Here is a 16,209-nt window from a genome sequence, read left to right as displayed (position 1 = left end):
AAGGCTCTTATTCTTTAGGAGGTATTTTGGTAGAGGAATTGGAGTCCTGACTTATTTGCAATTACCCTTAACCAATGACTTGTTTCACTGTTTGCCTCCAGTGACTGCTTTACAGGAATATGAATATTCAGCAAAGAATTCAATGAGCTACACTTAGAACAATGATCTTTTGGTGTATTTCTTCTATAAACATAAGGTTTATCTATCCATCTAGAAGTGATGCTGAAAGGGATCTGGTCCCAACAGGATCCACAACTCACAGTATATAGGGATTCACCAGTCATCTCCACAAGATCATGACCCGTTCTTAAAGTGGTGAAACCAATTACGGTCTGTCATAACAATTTTCCGTCCACTGATCTTCGAGATCAACTTGGTCACAGCATGGAAATCTGCACGAAGCGGAGATTCTTTACAATCTTTGTTGTTGTGCCTGGTTAAGTACTAATAAGCCCGAAAGCAATTGGGAACTTCTCACTATGAACTCAAAGTGATTGTTCGTTCTTCTCTTCCTCAATATCATGCGGTATAGTATCTGTTTGTGGAACTTAGCCATGGACTTTAAGCCAACCATTGATCTCCTCCAACATTTTGTATATCTCTTTACTTTTAGGGTGTCTCAGATCTCCTGCCAAGAATTCATGGACTTTATTGTTCACCTCAATTGAGCTACAACCAGACTCCTTCTGTACTCCACTCTCCTTCATCAAGCCCCTCACCCACGCCACACCGTCCCAGTTGCCTTCTGCTGCATACAGGTTGGAGAGTAGGACGTAAGTCCCTGAATTCACAAGATTGTGGCTACTGACAAACTCTGCAATCTCCTTCCCAAGAGCAATATTACCATGTAGCCTACAGCCCCCAAGTAAAGCTCCCCACAAGACTGGATCTGTGTCCATCTTCATGTTCTTGACAAGCTCATATGCCTCTTGTAAATGCCCTGCTCGACCAAGGAGGTTTACCATGCACCCATAATGCTCGATTTTTGGTTCAATACCATATACATCTTTCATTGCGTTGAATAATCGTCTTCCCTCATTCACCAAACCAGAATGAGCACAAGCACTGAGCACCCCAATGAAGGTAATGTCAGTAGGCTGTAATCCCATTCTCTGCATCTCATCAAACAAGTTCATTGCATAATTGACAAATCCATGCATTGCGTAACCAACAATCATCGAATTCCAGGCAACAACATCTCTATCAGTGATTCTATCAAACACTAGTTTTGCATCTTCTAAACTCCCACATTTACTGTACATATCAATCAAAGCAGTACCCAGACGGGCATTCACTTGAATACCTTGATTCTCAATATGCGCATGGAGCCACCTACCTGATTCCAGTGCTCCAATCTGTCCACAAGCTGATAGCGCAGCCAAGAATGTCGCTTCATTAGGCCTCACCTTCGCTGTCAACATTTTTTGAAAAAGCACCAAGGCCTCAGTAGGCATCCCATGCTGTGCGTATCCATCTATCATGACGTTCCAGCAGATCGCATCCCTCTCCTCCATACCATCAAACAAAGCTCTTGCCAGTTGAAGCTCGCCGTGCTTCGCATAGCAGGTGATCATCGCCGTCAAAGAAACTAAACTCTTCTCAGGCATATTATCAAACACCTTTCTTGCAGACCGAATATCACCCCCTCTCGCGTACACATCGACGAGACCCGTTGTCACGTACACATCCGACCCGAATCCCAACTTAACCACATGGGAGTGAATTACTTTTCCGCTATCAAGCGAGCAAGATTTCAAAATGGACGAGAAGGTGAACTCATTCGGGTGCACCCCCTGAACCAGCATTCGCACGTAAAAGAAAAAAGCTTGATCATGGAGACCGTGAAGAGCGTGGGCGTTGATAATGGCAGTAAAGAGGAAGATGTTCGGGTCGGGGGTTTGGTTAAAAAGGTCGACAGAGTAGCGAAGGCGACCGAGTGAGGTATAAGAGCGCTGGAGCTTGAAGTTGAGGACTGGGTAGTGGTGGGGAAGGAGGTTGTGGCGGAGGAGGGCCGCGTGGATTTGGAGGATCTGGTGGATGGATTTCGATCGGTCGATGAGGAAAGCGAGCTTATCCGGCGGTGGCAAGTGGTAGCTGGTGATCGTCGTCACCGACGGAGACGACGAACGGACCATGGGAGTAAATAGACATGGCGGTGGTGATGATGGCGTGCTAAAGAGGGGAGTTGAAGACACGGACATGATGGCGTGGTGAAGTGTTCTTTTTCAAAATGTTGTTATTTTTCTGGAAATAAATTCATTAGAAATATGACGTATTAAAATAATTGCAATATAACGTAGAGCTCATCGATCCTCTTAATAATTTGCCTTATAACAAATATCTTTGCACTAATTATTATTTTTATGTATGAATCATTTACCATGTTATAATTAGATTAAATATTTTATAATACAATTTGATTCCTAAATTTATAAAATTATTTTAATTTATAAACTTTTATAAAACAATAAAAAAAATTTATTAAAAAATGACGTGATATTTTTATGTTTTTACAAAATATGTTTTTGAAGAGTTTAAAAGTTATAACAACTAAAAGTTACCTTAAGATTAATTAAAATGATTGTTTTATTTCATCTGTCCCCCAAATCACAGTAAGAAAAAAATAATAGTAAAGTCTTGTAATCACAATTTGTTGAATTTTTCTTTAATTATTTTTTATTTACAATCGCAAACTCATTAAAAAAGTGTATTAAAATAATTTTGTGGGTTAATGACTAAATTATAACCCAACAAAGATTTTAAACGGAATTACAAGACGACCCACAATCCAATTATTTTCAAGTAATATTTTTTTTATATTTATGATAGAAAACTCATTAAAAATAATGCATTAAATAAATGTGGGTTGCAAGACAACCAATAATCTACAATACAAAAGGTAATATAAAAAAAACGACACATTTTTTTTAAAAAAAATTTCTGAAATAAAGAATAAAATTAATAGACTAATCTTAATTATAAAGATATATTTTACAAAGATAAAAGATAAAATTTTAAATATAATTCATTTATAATTTAAAATATAAAAATATAACTTAATTTTAATTAATTTACAAATAATATACTCTATAATTTTTAAATATAAAAATAAATATGATAATATATATAATTATTATTTATTTAATTTTTTTAAATATAAAAAAGAATCTAATTTGTAATTAACTATGTAAAATTAATTTTAAACTTAAATGTAACACGAATAGAAATCTAATATAGTCCAATAATTACTAATGAAATTCGACTAAATTGTGAAGGGGTTGTTTACGCCGTTCTCTTTTGTCTCCAATGCCGGGTAAGAAAGCTTTGATTCTTGAACATGGGCCGAAATTATGGAACTTCAACCCGATCCATTCTCGCAATTCGAACGAGAAAGCCAAACGGTGTCGTTCCTTCTCATCAGGGTCTATTCCCGTCGGTAAAAACCTCTCTTCTGTGTCTCATCCCAACGAGTAAACAAGCACATAGCAGATGCGAATGGCGGGGCGCTACAGATCTCTATCGAGGTCAGTGCTTTCCGAGGCCAGAGCCTCATCGATCAGGTCATCTTTCTCTCTTATCCACCCTACTACTCTCTCTTCACTCCCATAGCCTTCGGTTTCGGAATTCCATCTTACTCTTCTCCTGTTACAGACGTACACTTGACATATACACACTCTCTCTCTCACAGGCACACATAGATACACCGACACAGAGATATACAGCACACTGAGACATATACACAATTATACATCTTCTCTCTTTTCGGTTGTATATATAAATTGTATGTGCGTGTTCTTTGCTAATTTGAATTTTGATCTCGATCGAATACTGCAACGGGGGCATTGAGCTGCACTTCCCTTTTTTTGTCGCTCTCCTCATGATCGCTAGTGCCTTTCTGTCTCTCTCTCTCTCTCTCTCTCTCCATATATACATTACATATATAATTCTTTTTGCATATAATAATAGTTATCAAGCAATTATTCAAATGCCTTCATATGAAGCTTTGTATGGTAGGAAGCGTTTCATACATTACATATATAATTCTTTTTGCATGTAATAATAGTTATCAGACAATTATTCAAATGCCTATATATGAAGCTTTGTACGGTAGGAAGCGTTTCACCCATTTGTTAGAATGATGTGGGGGAAAGAAAGATATTTGGTCCTGAACTAGTGAACAAATGGTCGAAAACGTACAATTGAACAAAGAGCAACTTCGAATTGCACAAAACAAACAAAAGATTTATGCAAACTATAGGAGGCGAGCACTTGATTTCCAAGTAGGAGATTATGTTTTCTTGGAAGTTTCTCTTAACAGAGGTGTCAGGAGGTTCGGGATCTGAGGATGCGATTTATTTGAAGTTTTTGACAGGATAAGAGAAGCTACCTATAAAATTACCTCACAGCTTGCCTTAGCAGGAGTTCACAAATGTACTTCATGTATCCATATTAAGAAAATGTCTCACCTACCTGGATCAGATAGTTGAGCTAGAACAATTGCAACTACGGCAGGATTTGTCATACAAAGAACAAAGTATTGGCATCATGGACAATAACAGATCAAGTCCTGAGGTAACAAACCATACCCCATTTAGATGTACTCTGGAGCTACCATGCTGAAAGAGATGCCATTTGGAGCTTGAGAATGATATGAGAAAGACATACCCAACTTAATTTTCTGATGAAGGTGCCTCAAGTTTAGAGATCAGGACTTGCACGTGTTAAGTTGTAAGTCCAGTGCGAAATAAGAAGCCAGTACGCTCTTTATTACTGGGGCAACTGTTTGATACATCTCATCTTGGTGAGGGGTCACAAGAAGTAATTTCAGAAAATTTATGGAGTAGAATTTTTAATGTTTAATCAAATAGGATAGGGCTAGAATGGGCATCTATTTCTTTTCCACATTGAACTCATAGGGTTTATGTATTATCCATAGATATCTTGATCAGTACAGAATTAATTTGACAAGTTCGAAGTTTGATCTGTAAGCAGCGAATGGAATGATGATTTTATCAAGTTAAAACCTCAAATCTAGAATTTTTTAGAAAATTGACACAGTTGAAATTCTCGAAATGCTTTACTATCCCTTGTGCCAAGGGTTTTTTCCTTCTGTGGATGACTGAACGAAATTCTTCTTGTCCAGGTAATGTCATTGAAAAGAGTAACCAAGTTTAACAGAATCATCTATGGATTAGAGGGTTTTGCATTATTTGCATTTGTTACATCTGGCTAGTATTTATTCTTAAAGTGACAACTAGGTGAAGCTCCTTTTTATCCCCAACTCCCCCTTTCCCTGGCTTATCCATGTTTAACTCCTAACAGGCAAAACAACTGAATCTTTTTCAGTGGATTGATTTTTATCGAACAAAGTAATTGCTTTAACAGAAAGCAATGAACTATGCTGCTTTTATAGGGTCAACAAGTGTTACATTATATTTAGATTTTCAACATGTATATATATATATATATATCTCAATAGGTATCCATGACTGAACTACTAATTTTATCTAGTTGAGAATACAGGTAAATTCCTCACAAAGCCGTAGTATATGAGAGTTGGTGATGTTACTGAAATGGGAAGTAAAGATCCACTTGACAAGTATGAAAATAGTAGTCCACTGCCAAGAGTTACTCAAATCAGATGACACCTACCTTAGGCTCTGTTTGGCACTTTGGTGTAGTAGATTGGGGTATTTGAATGTGGTAGTAATCTACTCAGTGCAAAATTCTTACTCTATTATATATTTTAAGTTCTTGAATAGAGAAATAAGTTGAATAACATATAAGAATGTATTGTTTTCCCCTTACTTTACATTAATAATGGCGGTAGCGTTGGCAGCAGCAAAAAGGGTTTTGCTGACAATGTTAGCAATGATGGTGGGAATGGTGGCGGCGGCAGCAGCAGCAGCAGTGATACTTTCATCAAGTTATAAAGGTAGTAAAAATAACATCAGAAATATTCTCTATTTAATTTTTAATAGAGTGAATAAGATTATTAAACTAACTCCAGAAAGAAACTACTCTACTTAAAAACAAAAGGGGTAATGAACTATTTTATCGAAGAAAAGTTTTTTTAAAACATTAGATAGAATAGAGCAAGGTCCATTATTCACCCGATATCTTATCTTACCTTGCCAAACATAAATTTTGCGAGTTATCTTACCATACTAAACATGATTTCAGCTGGTTACCTTCTGGCTTTTTGGTTCAAGCTCAAGCCTCATGGAGTAGACAGAATTCATATACCTAACAAATAACCTGAAGAATATTACAGAATATGCCTATTACCACTAATATTCTTTGGTCCATTTATGAGTTCCATAGAAACCACAGAACTACCCAATTAAATCAAGCTTTCTAAAAGCTACTAAATTTGGTTGATACTTGATAGCCAGATTATATTGTATCATATAACAAGTTGTAAGCTTTTTAAAAGTTAGTACATTTGCTTGATACTTGATGGAGTCTTCCACAACCTGATTGTATTGTATTATCTAACAAGTTGTCAGTCACTATTTCCACCCCCTTCCCTTCTCTCTTTCTCTCTCCTTATGTATGTATAATATATATGTATCTAGGTACATACGTGTAATTGTTGATGTTACTCTCGAATCTGCAGTTTCATGATGTCTATTGTTGTTTGATCACTTGGGTTCTTTATGAAACCAAGTAGTTTGGCTTGATATGCTAATAAAATGGGGGTATGAATAGAGGTCTACTTAGCCAATGGTAGCTTCATATTACAAGTTAATCACATCAATCTTTGATTGACAAGACAAGTAATGATATTGCCATTGACTACCACAATTTATTATCACTTTTTTAGAAAGACAACACAGAGTCAATAAATTCAGTAAACTTATAGTTTGTTTTATAATAAAATTCAGTTTGTTGAGATGGAAACTCAAAAACTACTAGGGTTTTATTCCCAAGTTTTTTCAAGCACTGTTCTTTTGGAACTAATTGCCTTTAAAAACAGGGGATTCTTGTAGTGAACTTCTTGGGTTTTTATCTTTTTCAAGGTTTAAACTAAAATTGGCAAAGAGTAAACTGACATTATTTAATATATCTAAGTACAGTAAAGTCTAAATCTTCGTCACTAATTATATTCTTTTGGTATTTTTAATTACTAAGTCGGCTGGTATATGAAAACTACTAGTTGATAGGACAAACCCATTGCTGTAAATGACTCAGCATTCCAGCACTTGAAATTATTAAATCAAGCAGAAGCTTCAACATCACACACACCTCCAATGTGGGGAAACCTTGAGCTTTTGTAATTTACAAAGTGTTGCTATATAGAACAGAAAAGATTCTAAGAACAAGAACAAGTGGGTCTTCAATGCTCTTCTCCTATTGTACATTACATTATCTCCCACTTCCTGAAGACAACCCATATTACATACATCCCTCTTTATTGTATTGAGAAAAACCCAATTCAAAAACAGACAATCCACCTCTCTTCCCCACTTTTTTTTAAAAAACTCTTTTTTATATTATCATTATTGGAATAATCTGTCTCCACATAGAAAACCCATTAAATAATTGGATCCAATTCGTGTCATAAATTTGTTAGTGATTAAGATTTTGCCAATAGATATTATAAACTAAGAAAAAGGTACAGTTTTACTTTATCCAATTCTATCTCGTCGTGATTTAAATTTTTATAATTTATTTAAAGATAACTTGATGGTCATTATTAACGTCATATATTAATATCAATTAAAAGATAAGTTCGGATATACTAAATACACATTCTAATTTGAACTATAATTTTTATATAAAATGAGTGAAATACTAACCATATAGTTAAAAAAATAATTATATTGCAATAAAAATAAATTATGAGGATAAAATAGTAATTTTAACTCTTTTTAAGTATAGGCTTATAGTAGCATCTGTAGACTGTACTTACTCCATTGTTGTGATGGGAAGAAGATTATTGATGTTAGTCGTTCCCTGTAAAGTCCATTTGTACTTGAAACCTCTTGGAAGCCAAAAGTGGAGGAGATTGAAGATGATAGTTCTGGTAGTGGTGTGAGTCAATAATGAATCTGATGCTCACATCTTGCCCTGCCAACCTTGGTCCACTTTGATTCACTCTCACATTTCAATTACCATTCTTTATTTTATTTTTTTCTCCCTTTTATAGTAATTATCTCTTTATTTAGATTAAAAAATAATGATCTTTAATCTTATAATCTAAACCCACTTTTTCAAAACTTTCGTCTAGATAAGGATCATAAAATTTTGTTTTGTATTTTGTGAAAAATTTGAAACAATTCTATGCCTGTTTTCATCTTTATCTACACAAATAATGGGGGGTAATTGAAAAGTGGGAATATTATTGTCATGTTACACTACTATTACACTACATAAATATATGCAAATGTTTTCAAACAACACATAGACGACACGTTTGAGACTTACTGGTAATGGCCATTGTTGTCAGTTAAAGCTTCTGTTACTAATCCGTCCAACACACAGAATAATATAGCTTCATGTTTATATACATATATCTTGGAGGTGTTAAGAAAAGGTGAAAGATATTAACAAAGAATCCTAAGCTTGACATGGATATTACTATTTTTTATTTAACTGACATAAGCACTGCCCCTCTAATCTCCTGCCTGTATTCTTATATATGTATATATATTATATACACACACACACACATATCATAATTCATAAACTTCCCGAATACCCATCTGCTCTGAGCAGTGTGGTATAAACTGCTATGACTAATTTCCAAAGAGAATATGAAGATGAAGAAGAGGCTACAACCCAGATGCAGGCCATTAATGATCAAGAAGCTGAACCAGAGGCAAAAAGTCAACATGAAGATGGTCATGATCACAACCTAGGTGAATTATTGAGTTTAGGCCTCAACAATTATTGCGGTGATGAAGATCATGATCATCATCATCACCCTCTTGATTACCACTTGGATCATCTCCAAGCAAAACCTGCAGGTAATAATAATAATAATAATAATAATTACAACAAAGTTTTCTCTTGCAACTTCTGCATGAGAAAATTTTACAGCTCGCAAGCTCTGGGCGGTCATCAGAACGCTCACAAGCGAGAGAGAGGAGCGGCCAGGAGATTCAATTCTCAGAGGACAATGATGATGATGATGGCGGCAACGACTACGGCAACTGCGTTTCCTTTTTCTCTCCCAGTTCGATCACTCGGCGTCCAGCCTCACTCGCTGGTGCGCAAGCCCCGCCGAGGAGGAGCAGGTGGCGGAGGAGGATCGTCAATGGTGGCACGGTTTGGTGATGTGAATCCAGGGTTTGGGATGATTCCATGGACGCCTGAGGATGGAATGGATTTGATTTGGCCAGGTAGCTTTCGGTTTCAAGATTTGCCTAATTTGTCATCACCGTCAGATGATAGAACCACTGACTTGAATCTTCGGCTTTGATCTGAGTTTTGTATGTCAATCTGAGTTTTTTTCCTTCTTTCTTTTTCAAGCCTATACATATACATATATATATATATATATGATCTATGTAATACATGGTTTTACGAAGCAAATAAGGTTCAGAGAAACCTATCTGTTATATGTATATGAAGATGAATGCATAGTGACCTTTGAGATATACTTAAACGATAATTTTATCGTTGATCATCTGGATGTTTGAATAGATTCATAAACTATGAGCTTCTAAATTATTTAAAGATTTTAATTTTTTTAAAATGATTTTCATAAATACTGAGTTTAAAAAATTATGAAATTAATTTATAAACTGTACTTAGTTTAATTAATTAAAGAAAAAGCAAACCGAAACTTTTCTAGGATTAGAACAACAGCATTACCTTTTATTTAATATTTTTAATTATCTTTTTTTTTAAAGACATAATTAATGTTATATAAAAATTAATAAAATAACTTCAATTGTAAAATTTAATAATAATTTGTGAATTTTATGTCCTAAACTTTATTTAAAATTTGTAATCCAATAATAATTTAAATATTTTTTTGAGTATTTAAATAAAATACCAGCTTAAGAATGTAAACTAAAATGTATTTTTATTTTTATCTACATAGAAACTTAAATTTTGATTTTTTTTTATTATAGAGAAAGCAAGATTAATATTTACCCTAAAAAAAAACTTTAAGTACGTTGCTCTGATTATATTGGAATTTATAAATAAATAATTAAAAATTAAATGTATATATATATGTATATAGTTTAAGAAAAGTAAAACGTAGGTGGGCTTCTGTATTGCTCAACCTGAAGCCCAATTATCAGTACGCTATTTATACAAAGACCCAATGGGCCACTTGTCACTGTACTATTGGGCCTCAAAACTAGTAAATAATTCACGACTTGAGGCGTTGAAATTAATTACAAATATTTATAAGAATTGAAATTTATAATAAAATAATAATTTATTTTACAGATTCATTTATTCTAAAAATCTATACATGTATATATATGTAAGTAGCATTAGAAATAGATACGTGTCAATTCTTATTTTTTTTAAAAAAAAATATTTTATTTTATAATTTTTAAATATATTATGATAAAATTAATGTAATAATAAAAATATATTAAAAGAAATTATATGTATTAACGACTTGTATCCAATTGGGTAGATGTAAATATTTTCAAAAAATAAATAAATAAGAAATATTCTTCTCCAGACATGAAATATATTACAGCGATGCACATAAAATTATTTATGAGCCTATGATTATATCCTACCGTACAGCAGCCATGTGATGTTTGACATAAGTTCCTTTAGATTCTCTAATCATAGCACCTCCCCCTACAACTATAAAATTGTTAAAACTATAATTATCACATGTATATAAATAATTTTAAATGTATATATTATATTATATGATACTTTACTATTAACAATATTTCACCCTTTTTAAATCTAAAAAAATTTAATTGTTTATTATGGTTAATAAATTTAATTATCATAAAATATTTATTTTTTTAGTGGGAATATAATCAACCTATGAATATAAATTCTAATCCTGATTAAAATCAATATTAATATACATTATCTTGTTAATTAATCTAATAGGAGGGTATTACTCTGATAATCAATATAAAAAATAATTATAATTAAATAAAATTTTGCAAATTATAAATAAATTAACTAATAATTTTGCGGCCATGGAAAAATAAAATCATGCGTGTTGGTCAACAACAAATAATAACCTAACATTTTTTTATTGCTTTTGGAAAATATTCAATACATTTGACTCTTAATTTGTTTACACTAATTTTTTAGTCTTTTACCATTCGTTGTTCAACTTTATTAGCATTTTTTAAAAAAAATAATTTCTTTTTTCTATAATATTTAATTCAAACAATAATTATTATTTTTTTAATAAACTATCTATCAGTATAATCAAAATTAAAATACAATACATAATTTTTCATCAATAATTCAACTATAATATTAAAATAAAAGATCATGATTTTAAATTTTATTTTAAATTAATTATTTATAAAATCTCATTGTAATAACTGAAAAAGGGAAAAAGAAAAAAAAAGAAAATTTATTTGAAGAAACGACGTCGTTTTGAAGAGGAAAAAACGACTTCGTTTTGGGAGGGGGAGAACGACGTCGTTTTGGGTAAATTGGTAGGATATGAATGGGGGTCGGGAAGGAAAGGGAAGAGAGGGAAAAAAAAAAGAAAAGAGAAAAACAGGGAAGGAAGAGAGCGGGAATGAGAAAGGAAGAGAGGGAAGAAGGTTCCAGAAAAGAGAGAGGGGAGTCGGAGCAGAGAGGAGCGAGAAGGGAGAGAGAAGAAAGCCGCGGATGACAAATGGTGCGATCTGCAAGAGGAAGGAAAGTGGAAATGGAAGGTACGGTAAAAACTTTAGTTGTGTAGGTATTGGGTGAGTTGTGATGCTATTTGCAGGTTGACAAGGCCAGGGAGTCCGTAGGTAGCTGGGCGGAGCTGAGAGGTTGAATGTAGGACGGAATGATAGAGACATTCGTGGAGGAGGCCGTGAGAAGGAGATGATGGCGTCGTTGGGGCGTACGGGAGATCTATGAGAGAAAGAGAGAGAGAGAAGGTTGTGTGCAGTGAGTGTGAGCACCGAGGGAAGGTCACTGAGAGGAAGAGGGAGTGAGCAGTTTGGCGTGTGTGGGGAAATCCGAGATGACGAAGGGAGTCGTGTGAAGGAGCAGGGGTGTGGAGAGAGTCGTGAGCGGAATGAGCAGGAGGAACGAATTTGGTGAGTGTCCGGTGAGAGGGGTGAGTGTGGGGAGTGTGACAGTGTGAGTTCGGACAGTGCGAGGGACGTGCGTGGTGAGTGGGACAGTGTGAGTTCAGACTGTGAGAGGGAGGGGACTATGGAATAGAAATTGACATGTATGAAAAATTTCAGGTGAGGGAAGAGGCTTATGGAACCGCAGGGAGAGGTCGGTTTAGCAAGGGATAAGAACGTAGTTGCTGAAGATTGGGACGACATAGGAGGGGACTATAGAGTATGGTTTAGGGCGAGAGAGTAGGGACGCGTTGGTAGGGGTATAACGGGAGTGTGGTGAGGGGAGATGGTTTGGTATAGTTACTATAAATTTAAAGGTTGGCGAGGGAACATCGTCGGCGTGTGCGGGAAGTCTTGGTGTGCGTGTGGCCTAATAAGGTCGAGAGGTAGTGGAGGGAGCATGAGTCGCCGATGTTGGTGACGTGCGAGAACAGATTGTTTGTGTGTATGGCCTGTTAGTCGAGGTGTGGACGGGTTGTGTGTGTGCGTGGCCTATTGGGGTCGAGGTGTAGACGGATGGTGTGTGTGCGTGGCCTATTGTGGTCGAGGTGTGGGGTAGTGAGCATGAGTCACCGATGTTGGTGACGTGCGATAACGGATTGTGTGTGTGTGTGGCCTATTGAGGTCGAGGTGTGGACGGGTTGTGTGTGTGCGTGGCCTATTGGGGTCAAAATGTGGACGGATAGTGTGTGTGCGTGGCCTATTGTAGTCGAGGTATGGGGTAGTGAGCATGAGTCACCGATGTTGGTGACGTGCGAGAATGGATTGTGTGTGTGTGTGGGGCCTATTGAGGTCGAGATGTGGACGGATTGTGTGTGTGCGTGGCCTATTAGGGTCGAGGTATGGAGTAGTGAGCACGAGTCACCGATGTTGGGGACGTGTGAGAACGGTATTGCATGTGTGTGTGGTCTACTAGGGTCGATGTGTGGACGGATTGGATGTGTGCGTGGCCTATTGGGGTCGAGGTGTGGACGGATTGTGTGTGTGCGTGGCCTATTGGAGTCGAGGTGTGGAGGAGTGAGCATGAGTCGCCGATGTTGGTGATGCGCGAGAATGGTATTGTATGTGTGAGTGGCCAATAGGGTCGAGTGGTAGAGATATGAGTATGAGTCGCCGATCTTGGGGTCGAGGTGGTGGATATGAGCCGCCGATGTTGGTGACACGAGATGGTGGTGTGTGTGTGCGTGGGTGGCCTATTAGGGTGGAGTAGGAGAAAATGACGTATGAGTAGTTGATATTGGTGATGAATGTGAACAGGGGCACTTAGGGTGTGACTTCGGCTGGGGAGTCACGTGGGATAGGCACCCGAATAGTCTACTAGGGTAAGGGGGCTGGTGTTGTACTAGGGTAGGGTTGAGGCAGGAGGTAGGTGGTATAGACAGGGTACTTATGGGGTATTGGAGTTGTTGTTGCTGTATGTGTTATTGAATAGCTGGTCTTTCGGGGTAGGTAAATAACGGTTAGTTGTAGGGTGGTTCTAAAGCATGACTTGGGTAATGTAAGAGAAATGCATATAGATATACTAATTGTCTTGTCATTGCATATTATACCTGCAACTTGATTTTTATTGTATTGAGTTATGTGAACTCACTTTTTTTCGTTTTCCAGATGAAGTAGGGATGGAATTGGGATCTGAGTTGTTGGATACGGAGCCTAATCTTTAGCGCCATAAGGCCAGGGTCTCTTTGTGGCGGGTTACCGCCTGTAAAAGTTTATATTAGTATGGATGTTGACTTGCTATAAGGGTATGGTACGGGGTGTCATTGATGTATAGGTAGAACTACAAGTTTACCTTGAGTTAGAACAATGAACTATGGACAAGTTTTGTTTATGAGAAATAATATTGGTATGAAATTGACGTGTTGGGTCATAAGATTGTTGATCGTATGCCGTTGAAAAAAAAAAACAGAGCGTTACACTCATGGTCAAATTTTTAGTTTTGTATATATTTATGGATTAAAATTTTTAATAGTTGGTATCATTTTTATTTTTTTTATAAGAGAGTTTGCGAATTTAAATTTAATAATATTTGTCATTATTATTATTGTATAATGTATCATATAATTTTAAAGCTTTTCAATTTTAAGAAAAACAGGAATTTTGAGAGGATTGTAAGTAATAATGGTGCACTTTATTAGAGCTATTGCATTCGTTAGCTTTAGGTTTATCATTGACTATTCAATTAGTGTAAGTCAACATCGACATTGTTCGTGACCAATTGGATTAGACTTTTATATTTTTTACGTCATAAATATTAATAAATAATGTTGTTGATTATGGATGGGAATTTGACCATCGCACTGGGTTGAATTATACAGAAAAATGAAGGGACGTTATATATAATATATACATTTTTTTAATATTCAAGAAAGTTAACTAAATAATTGAAATATATGAATCTCTTAGTTTTGTAGTCTTTTACATTATGTTTGTTGTTGAACGATGAGAGTAATTTCGTGTTACATCTTTATATATTGAAATTGAATATGTATTATATTTGAATTTTTACTTACTAATAATATTTCAATGATAAATTCCTAAAATTATAAGTTTAATGAGGTTATTACACCTTTAAAGTTCGATTTAATCTTATTATTGCGAAAAAATTCAATTTAAAAATATGTTTAACATTAAAATAAGTATGTATTAAAACACTTAAAATTAATAATTAAATGTACCATAAAGCACCTTAAATTGACCCATTGGATCCAATATGCATTTGCGCCTAACATTTTGATGATTTTGAAAACAAACTAACATATAAATAAAAATATATAGTTACATATATATGAAATGTCAATGTCCACCTAAATTAACTTACCATAAATGTGAATCATTCATGCAAAGAACAAAAAAAAGTCATTGTTTTTTCCTCAAATTATTTCAAATTCACCCGTCATGCCACTTGCTTCTTTTCTTTTCTCCCTTTTACAATTGTTCATTGAACCTCCGCGTCTTTCGTAATTATGTTTTTAAAGAAAAATTAGTTTGAAGAAAAAATAAGTTATTTTTTTTTTAATTTTTACTTTAGATAAAATTAAAAAGTAATATTTTCTTTATAAATAAACCAGTTCTAACTGGCTTATTTTAAAAGTCTACTATAATTTTTATGATAATTGATCAATTATTTAAGTTTATAGTATTAGACAAAATATTTAATAAATATACATATATATTGAAGAATATCATACCACTTGCTTCTTTTATTTTTCTTCTTTTACAATTGTTCATCGAACTTCTGTGTCTTTCGTAATTATATTTTCTAAGAGAAATTATTTAGAAGAAAAAATAAGTCAGTATTTTTTTCTTATTTTTATTTTAGATAAAATTAAAAAATAATAATTTTTTTTTTTTACAAGTAAATCAGTTTTAACCAGCTTATTTTAAAAGCCTACACCGGTTTTTATGGTAACCAATCCATTATTTAAGTTCATGGTATTAGAAAAAATATTTAATAAATATACATATATATTGAAGAATATCATACCACTTGCTTCTTTTACTTTTCTTCATTTACAATTGTTCATTGAATCTTCGCGTTTTTTATAATTATGTTTTATAAGATAAATTATTTTGAAGAAAAAACAAGTTCAATTTTTTCTTTTCATTTTCGTTTTGGATAAAATTAGAAAGTAATATTTTCTTTACAAGTAAACCAGTTCTAACATGCTTATTTTAAAAGTTTACTTTGGTTTTTATGATAATTGATCCATTATTTAAGTTCATGGTATTAGAGAAAATATTTAATAAATATATATATTGAAGAATATTAAATCATATTTTACTTAATTAGATATATATATATTAATTATTGTTGAATTAAATAATTATTATATTTTTTCGTATATTAAATGTTATGTGTTTAAGTTAAATTGTACTCTTATATATATATTTATTTAAAAATTATGTTTTATACGTTATTATTATTATTTATATAACGTATAAATAATAATATTTTTAAATA

The 16,209-nt window shown here is 34.1% G+C and overlaps 2 protein-coding genes across 7 annotated transcripts; one reads left to right on the top strand and one right to left on the bottom strand.

Moving 5' to 3' along the window:
• Nucleotides 1-153: 153 nt before the first annotated feature.
• LOC110822443 (Tetratricopeptide repeat (TPR)-like superfamily protein) lies at nt 154-2,221 on the bottom strand. The gene has a single exon (XM_088217319.1). It carries the CDS (start codon nt 2,199-2,201, stop codon nt 549-551), a length of 1,653 nt encoding a protein of 550 aa, XP_088073445.1. The 5' UTR covers nt 2,202-2,221; the 3' UTR covers nt 154-548.
• A 1,171-nt stretch (nt 2,222-3,392) lies between these two features.
• Nucleotides 3,393-9,634, top strand: LOC110822422 (zinc finger protein 4-like). 6 transcript variants are annotated; one of them, XM_088217315.1, is made up of 4 exons: nt 3,393-3,560; nt 5,524-5,703; nt 5,843-5,935; nt 6,184-9,634. In XM_088217315.1, exon 4 carries the CDS (start codon nt 8,738-8,740, stop codon nt 9,425-9,427), a length of 690 nt encoding a protein of 229 aa, XP_088073441.1. In that variant the 5' UTR covers nt 3,393-3,560; nt 5,524-5,703; nt 5,843-5,935; nt 6,184-8,737; the 3' UTR covers nt 9,428-9,634. The 6 variants fall into 6 exon arrangements, with proteins under 6 accessions (XP_088073441.1, XP_088073440.1, XP_088073439.1 ...); XM_088217314.1 differs by having other exon boundaries at nt 5,840-5,935; XM_088217313.1 differs by lacking the exon at nt 5,524-5,703.
• Nucleotides 9,635-16,209: the final 6,575 nt, after the last annotated feature.

The sequence above is a fragment of the Carica papaya genome, chromosome 4, assembly GCF_054855325.1.
Source record: "Carica papaya isolate Zhongbai chromosome 4, ASM5485532v1, whole genome shotgun sequence".
Classification (NCBI taxonomy): domain Eukaryota; kingdom Viridiplantae; phylum Streptophyta; class Magnoliopsida; order Brassicales; family Caricaceae; genus Carica; species Carica papaya.
The sequence above is the reverse complement of the archived record's forward strand: the minus strand, read 5'-3'. Positions and strand labels throughout refer to the sequence as shown.